The 8,385-nt window shown below is 44.8% G+C and overlaps 1 protein-coding gene and 1 pseudogene across 4 annotated transcripts in view; one reads left to right on the plus strand and one right to left on the minus strand.

Moving 5' to 3' along the window:
• RNF32 (ring finger protein 32) overlaps nt 1-7,334 on the minus strand; it is a 39,954-nt gene extending 32,620 nt beyond the window's left edge. Inside the window, exons 1-3 of one of the 4 annotated variants that reach the window (XM_012445322.3) lie at nt 7,313-7,334; nt 4,181-4,269; nt 3,316-3,574 (exon numbers count right to left, since the gene is read on the minus strand). In XM_012445322.3, coding sequence (XP_012300745.2) covers nt 3,316-3,574; nt 4,181-4,195 — 274 coding nt within the window. In that variant the 5' untranslated portion in view covers nt 4,196-4,269; nt 7,313-7,334. Of the gene's footprint in view, nt 1-3,315; nt 3,575-4,180; nt 5,891-7,312 lie in introns of those variants that run through there. The other 3 variants (XM_012445321.3, XM_012445323.3, XM_012445324.2) reach the window with 3 other exon arrangements.
• Nucleotides 7,335-7,395: 61 nt separating this feature from the next.
• Nucleotides 7,396-7,907, plus strand: LOC105712297 (putative transmembrane protein RNF32-DT; annotated as a pseudogene).
• The last annotated feature ends 478 nt before the right edge of the window (nt 7,908-8,385 follow it).

The following is an 8,385-nucleotide window of genomic DNA, read 5'->3' on the forward strand; positions in this document are numbered from 1 at the left end:
CAGCAAGAAAAAACAAACAAACAATCCCATCAAAAAGACGGCAAATGACACAGACATATTTCTCAAAAAAAAAGATAAAGAGATGGTCAACAAACATGAAAAAACGCACAACGTCAGTCATGAGGGAAATGCAAATTAAAACCACAATGAGATACTACCTTATTCCTGCAAGAATGCCCATTACTAAAAAGTCAAAAACAACAGATGTTGGTGTTGATGTGGTGAAAGGCAAACGCTTATACACTGCTGGTGGGAATGTAAATTAGTACAACCTCTGTGGGAAACAGTATGAAGATTCCTTGAAGAACTACAAGTAGATCTATCCCTCGATCCAGCAATCCCACTACTGGGTAACTACCCAAAGGAAAAGAAGTCATTATATGAAAAAGACACATACACACACATGTTTATTGCAGCCCAATTCACAACTGCAAAGATATGGAACCAACCTAAGTGCCCATGAATCAACGAGTGGATAAAGAAGATGTGGTGTATATACACCATGGAATACTACTCAGCCACAAAAATGAATGAAAAAATGTCTTTTGCAGCAACTTGGATGAAGCTGGAGGTCATCTTTCCAAGCAAAGTAACTCATGTTGTATGTTCTCACTTATAAGTGGAAGCTAAGCTATGGGTATGCGAAGGCATACAGAGTGGTATAATGGACATTAGAGATTCAGAGGTGGGAGGGTGGAAGGGGTGTGGAATTTAAGGAAAACTGCACGTTAGGTACAAGGTATATTATTCCGGTGATAGGTGCACTAAAATCTCAGAATTCACCACTATGTAATTCATCCATGTAACCAAAAACCACTTGTACCACAAAAGCTACTGAAATAAAAATAAATAAAACAGAAGAAACATACACAAAAAGCAAGCAAGCAAACAAACAAAAAAAACAAAAACAGGCCAGGCATGGTGGCTCACGCCTGTAATACCCCCACTTTGGGAAGCTGAGGCGGGTGGATTACCTGAGGTCAGGAGTTTGAGACTAGGCTGGTCAACATGGCGAAAACTCCGTCTCTACTAAAAATACAAAAATTATCTGAGTGTGGTGGCACACACCTATAATTCCAGCTACTTGGGAGGCTGAGGCACGAGAATCGCTTGAACCTGGAAGGCAGAGGTTGCAGTGAGCCAAGATCATGCCACTGCACTCCAGCCTAGGCAACAGAGTGAGACTGTCTCAAAACAAAACAAAACAAATTGAAATTTCAACATGAGCTTTGAAAGGGACAAACATTCAAACCACAGCCTAGCCACACTGAGCTATCAACTGGACCTCTGGTGCCTATCACCACAGTAATATATGTGAGTAGCAGATAAGAAACAAAGTATGAAAAGTACTTAGACTGATGCTGTGAAAAAGTCTCCGTCTCATTGATGCCTAATCCAGATGGAAGTTCTCCCCATCACGGACATACTTGATGTACTGGGTTGAACAGTGTCACCTCAAAATTCATGTTCACCTGAAACCTCAGAATGTTGGCCTTATTTGGAAATAGGGTCCTTGCAGATGTAGTTAAGATGAGGTCATACTGGTTTAAAGTTGGCCCTACATCCAATGAATGCTATCCTTATAAGAAGAGGAGAGGGAGGGTACAATCACACGTAGAGAAGAAGGTCATGTGACATCAGAGGCAGAGATTGGAGTGATGCTGCCACAAGCCAAGCAATGACAGGAAGCACCAGGGAAAGGTAAGGAAGGATTCTCCCATAGAACACTGCCAACAGCACCGCTTTGGACTTCTGGCCTCCAGGACAGTGAGAGAATACATTTCTTTTGTTTCAAGCCACCCAATTTGTACTAATTTGCTGCAGCAGCACTGGGAAACTAATATATGTAAATACAGCATTTACAATTAAGCTCATAACACACGTCCTTTCTTTTATTAATGAGAAGAAATGGAACTGATTTACATGCCTTTATTTATAGGCACAAACCTGTAGCAATACTACACCCAGTAAGAGCGTGTGCAAAGTTGCATGCTGTGTGTGTCCCACCTATGATAAGGAAAGAATTTCAATCAGCTATGATGGAGGTAAAGCTGACTTATTTCTATAGAAAATGCCATTACAGAATTATTGTCACATGAAAATAAAGAGTGCCTAGCAATCAAGAGACAGAAAAAGTATTATAGAGATATTTCAGGAAGTGAATTAATATAAAATATTATGCTACTTTTATTGATTTTTGTTGGGATATTTTTCATTTTTTTGAAATTCCTAATTTGTTCAAGTTTTGGTCTCATTCTAAATAAATATTCACACTTGTAAAACGAAAATAATTATCCTATGTTCTTAACCCCAAATGTTAACCTTTTATATACTATATATAAATGTTAACCTTTTATACTATATAACCTAGTACAAAGATCGAAACCACAAAATTAATGTTGATATCATCTATCAATTAGCCTGCATGCCTTCTGCAGATATGATTCTCTGTCACACTGATGTCTTTTTTTCTGGACTAGGATCTGATCCAGGATCACAAATTGCACTTGCAGCTGCCATGTTCCTTTAGTCTATAATCTGGAACAGTTTCTAGGTCTCCAATTGCTTCTGTTGACTTGACACTTTTGAAGAGTACTAGCCAGGAACTGTGTGGCAGTCTTTCACTTGGGTTGGTCTGAGGTTTCCTCATGATTAAATTTAGATATGCATCTTGGTAAGAATGCCACAGAAGTGACATTGCACCTTTCAGCAGGAGGCACATGATGCTGGCCCGTGCATTACCGCTGAGCTAAGTGGGATTACTTGGTTCAGGTGCTGCTTGCCAAGTGCTACCATGTACAGTTGAAATAACTGTGAAGTTACTGTTTTTCTCCCTGCCGTGTACTTGCATCTATGAAGAAACTGTGAGACTATCTCAATATTCTGTGTCTGGACATAATTTTTCTCATTCCTCATTTCAGCAATGATGATAATTACTGTGATGTTTGCCAAAGGTGATTTTCTATCTCCTGTCTATTATCTCTATGAGTTACAGTCATTCTACTATAAGGGGTTTTTCTTTTCCATCACTGATTTATTCAAATTTATTTTTATCAATCTGAATCAATAGGTATTTCTTTTGTCCTCCCATTTTTACTTATTATTCTACTTACCATTACTATCTTTAGTTTCTTGCTCTAATGATCCCCTATCATTTTTAAGCTTCAACACATACATACCTTCAATACATACACACTTTTCTGTATAATTATAAATTACAATAAATTATTTCTGTAACATAAAAAATTATACTATTGACCTTAATAGATTCAGAAGCTCTAGTAAGCCAAAAGATGGATGACCACATCAGCTTACCCAAAGTCAATGGTGGCGGTTTGGGATCAAGAACATATTCTTTTTCTGAATCTTCGAGTTTGGGGCACTGTGTAGTTTTTTTAAGTCCAGTATCTATTGTTGCCTTTGCATCTCTTTTTAGGGATTTGTTCTCTGTCTTTTGTACTTGTGTCTTAGGATGATCTGCAACTGAAAGATTTTGAAGTTGAAGATCATGTAAAATGTGATCTTGTAAAGCAACTGCATTGATTGCCAAGTTATCTTTCCTAGATGAGTGACCCTAAAAAGTAAGAAATAAGTCATATTTAGAGGAATATTATGTAATATATCATTTAGAAGATATTACAAGGTTTCAATACTCAACCTTGATGGCATATATGACCAAATCAAATAGCAAGGAATGCTTGACTCATTGTTACGTAAGTGGGAGCAGACCCTTGTCTCAGCATTTATGTTAACAATACAGGAATATCTTTTCACTTAATTACTAAAGCCTTAATTATAATATGCATAAACTCATTATGACCTATAAACCTGTGCATGCCTAAACAAACCCATGCTGCTTCACTATAATTAAGTTAGACTCTAGGCAACTACTGAGGACACTCTTGCATTTCAGCTTATGCCTTCTTGTGAAAACTGAGTAATTTCCTACGCAGAATAAAAAATCACCAAACGGCTAAGAGATGCTTGCAGTAAATATCACCAGAGACTGTTTTTCCCATCAACCTGTCCACTGCCCCATGCCATACTTGGCATTGCCCATTCCTGCTAACAATTCCCAGTTCAAGCAGGGTTTGCAAACTATTTTTTATACTCTCAAACAGCCGAATTAAAATATATTTTATGAGTCAAATAATGTGTATGTTTAAAAAAAATAGGGTACCTTATGTCTTAACATGCCGAATCAGAAGTTGTTGCCTGGCTATCACAAATTCTATCATCACATCATATCATATTCCTTCTATTCTTCTGCTGAAAAAACATGGTCAACAGAAAGTCAGAGTTACAGTCACATCAAAACCTTTTATGAAGTCTGTGAGAACGATCTGTAGAACAGTCTAACTGATAATGCAGCAGTGGGAATGCCTGCTATAGGGTGGCACTAAGCTACACATTCTGGTTCTGGAGGAAGGGGGTGAACTCAAATCAGTTACACTTTGACTCATCCCTGTCCTTAAATAGTTCACTCCTGAGCTGCTGAGAACACATTAATAAAAGTGGTTACTATTAATCCATTAATATATGATACATAAGTACTGTAAAATTTCAGGCTACCATTGGAGACTTGTAAAGTAAAAACCTCCTAAAGAGATAACAGTTAAAGTGGCATTTGAAAGCTACACAGAGGGAAATGAACATGCCACACTACAGGTAGGAGCAAAGCACTGGCAGGCTGGAAACCAGCATGATATGCTTATTTTGGGGAGAAAGGGAACAATGAAGAAACTGGAACGCAAGAGGAACACTGGCTAACTTCAGTCTGTCCAAAACACAGACATACAGAATATGGGGACAGACCAACTTGAGTTCCAGTCGAACGCTACCACTTTGCTGCCCAAGATACTTACCACAACTGAGCCCCAGGCTCCTCATCTACAAACCAAGTGCAATTGTGCTGGCTTTGCAGCGTTGCCGTGAGGATTAATGAGATGACTTTTGAAGTACCTAAAATAGGTCTTTTCACACAGAACAGACTCTTGTTATTCTTGCTTCAATTCCCTTCAAAGCTGGTGGAATAGTTTGGAATTGGCCCTTTTAGATGTTGGACATGGTATATTTTATGAAGACAGAAGTGTTCAAAATACACTCTAATGAGGAGAAAGTTATTCAAGTAATCTAGGAACTGGCATAGCAGGCCCTCGAATAACATTGTTTCTTCTAATGTTTCGTTACAACGTTGATGAGAAAAAGTGGTCCCCAGCAGTTGCCACTGTCTGTGTGGAGTTTATACATTCTCTTCACGTGCTGTGGGTTTTCTCCAGGTATCCCGGGTTCCTCCCATATCCCAAAGCCATGCATGTGAGGCTCACTGGTGTGTCCCCATCTGAATGTATGAGTGAGCGTGCCCTGCCATGGGATGCCCTCCTCTTCAGGGCTGTTCTCTGCCTTGGTCCTAAGCTGCCTGGATGGGCTGGGCTCCCTGCCACCCCAAACTGGAATAAACAGGTTGGAAAATGAATGGAAGGATACAAATTATAGTCAAATAAAAATTCGTAAAGCATATGGTAATCACACAGATGCAGGACAACACCCGGTGCAGGAGGAAAGCACACAGTCAACTGAGAATTGGTTTGTTTCGACACAGCATGGCGGGAGGAGGCACTTCAGAGCTTTGGCCTGGCCAACATTATCCTTGATTTAAGGCAGCACCTCCATGATCCTGTCACTCACCGATTCACCAGAAATTGGATAATGATCTTACTTTCTTCAGTGTGTGTAGAGCTCACATGTATTATTTAGAAGTTTGGTGATGTTTTTGTGACCAGGAATGTGCTGTAGGAACTTAGCTCTTCTATCAATTAGCCTATGATGAAACTGGTTTCCTTATACACTGCATGGCTTAAAGCCCCAGTTTCCAAGAACTTATGGATGATGTTAAGTGAGGACTTACTGTATTGAGGGCCTAACTGCAAAAACAGAAATTAATCCAAACTATATTTCTAAGGACTAACACTTGTATTAAATTACTCCAACTGGAAGAACAAACTCACTAAGGTGTAAAAGCACAGTGGAACCAAATCTCTGAGATATCCAGGGTTAGGAGTAAAAACGTCAGTCGCTGAGGCTTTGGTGATGGTTCTTACTGCGACCCTTTCCTGCTCCCCCATCAATTCTGGTATCAAGAGATACCTGAAGTTTCACCCCATGTCTCATCCAGACAACTGAACATGGAGAAATGGTGGAAAGAATTTAAAATACTGAAAGATCACTGCCAGATTTTTCTAAGTACCTGCTTCCAAAACGCCTATAACCTGGCAGAAGATACAGTTTGCATCATACGGTCTAGTCATATCTGCAGTCTGCAATTTAATCTCAAGTTTCTACACGGTAGGCCACTGTCATTAATATCAAGGTAAGAGCTTTAAAAACCTGTACTCTTTTAAAGTCCTATGGTATTATTATGTTTTAGAGTTTAAAATTCAGGTTTTAAAGATATTGAAAACACTTCAAGTATCTAGTCCAACTCCAGTTTATACATGAGAAAACCAAATACCAGGTGAGTCAATATTCAACGAGCCTGTGGCACTGGTAGGGTTAGACACGTTACCCTTGCCCAGTATTGAAAGCTAAGATGAACAGGAACACGTTGCTTTGTAAATCCCAGTATTAAACGCTCAAGAGGCAGAGCTTGGTGGCAAAAACGACCACTGCGGTGCCAAAGCAAGTGACCACAGCTTATGAAACACTCTCAATAAAAACACACGAGGCCCAAGCCCAAGGCGTAAAGATGCGATTCCACACGGTCCTGGTGTCATCCGCCTTGTGAACGCCGCTGGCCTGTTCCTGAGATTCTCCTCCCGCCGGAAGCGCGGGTGAGAGGCTCCAATTCCGCTGAGCGGACACCACCCCGCACCTGGGTCCCCTGATGGCGGCGGGTCCCACCGGGTTCTAAAACTACCGACGTGGGATCACTGCTCTAAGGCTTTAGGCCGCCGTGAATTCGCGCCCCTCAGGTAGGAGGAGCTGTGGGAACTAACCGGGCCCCCGAGGCCCCCGAGGAGGCCATGCTCTGCGGCAGGACCCGGCCTCGCCTCACAGCCCCGGCCAACGCCGGCCGGCTCTGAGGAGGCGAAAGCGGGGCTGCGAGCGGCCCCCACACCGAAGGCACGCACCCCGCCCGCCTTGAGGGCCGCCCTCCTTTCCGCCCCGCCTCCAAGCCGCCGCCTGCCTCGACTCCGCCGGGAACACGGGAACCCAGAGACGTCCGCCCCAGCTCCCTCTGGCAACTCCGCGGCCTCTCGCCGTTGCCATAGCAACGCCCGCCTCTGCGCTCGCTCCCCACGCGCTGGCTCACCAGCCCCGCTCGGCCCCGTACTGCGCACGCTCGCCAGCCCCGCCAGACCCACGCCGCGCAGGCTCACCTGCCCCGCCCCGCCCATGGCGTCGGCGTCCGCGTCCAGGCGCAGGTGCGTGCCCTTCGAGGCTTGCGCGGCGGGCGTCTCTGGGGATCGCGTGGCGGGGCGTTCGAGAGCCGCTGGCTGACGCGCAGGGGCGTGCAGGCGCCCAGGTCTCGTGTAGCGCAGGCCAAGCCCCGCGCTTGCTTCGCTGTAGTTCGCAGCCCCGCTCCTTAGCCGCCCGTCCCCCTGGGCCTGCGCCCCGGTTGTTTCCCCGCGTGACTGTGGTCGTTCTCGCTCCAGGGTCTCGAGCGCACGGCCCCTGTGCGTTGCTGTTCGTCGAGGGCAGTTTTCTGGGGGATCCCTGGATTCCCCAGCGCTGCTCAGGCGTCCTGGCTCGCGTGGGCGCCGACGGCCTGGCGTGGTCGGTGACTTCTGGCCCCTCTCTGTGGATCCCTTGGCGTTTCCTGCTTCGTGGGCCTGGCCGTTTGCGTTTGGTTGCAGGCCCCGGTGAACCCTGCGTGGCCCGCTGGCTTTTTCCTGCTCCCTACGTGACAGACCGCGTGTGTGACACATCGGAGTGACTTGAGGCAGCACGTTCCTTTTCAGGCTTGCAGCGGGCGGTGGCGTTCACGCTTCTGAGCGGAGCCTTCGGGCGCTTTACCTGACGCCCCGAACACTGTGCTGTTGCCCCCGCCCTGCTCCGCTGAGCTCGGGGCTGTTCTTCCTCCTCCGCGTGGCTCACCCCAGCCTCGGATGTTTCCTCGCCGCACCTGCTCGGGAAGGCCGCTCCAGAGCTCCAGCTCTCCACGAAGGGCTTCCCTCGGATTGCGTGTTGGCCCCTGGAACCCTCACGCTGTATCCTCTGCTTTTCCTCTGTTGGCCTCCATCTGGGTTGTGGCCTGTCTCTTGAGGATCACAGCCCTGCACTCCCTGTCGTCCAGTGCCTGGAAACCTGTATTTTTTGGTCTAATTTTTGTAGTTAAGAACTTAAATCTGGTCACACTCCTTCATGGCCAGAAGCAGAAATCAG

The sequence above is a fragment of the Aotus nancymaae genome, unplaced genomic scaffold (assembly GCF_030222135.1).
Source record: "Aotus nancymaae isolate 86718 unplaced genomic scaffold, 86718_ANA_hifiasm-v0.15.2.pri h1tg000002l, whole genome shotgun sequence".
Taxonomy (NCBI): Eukaryota; Metazoa; Chordata; class Mammalia; order Primates; family Aotidae; genus Aotus; species Aotus nancymaae.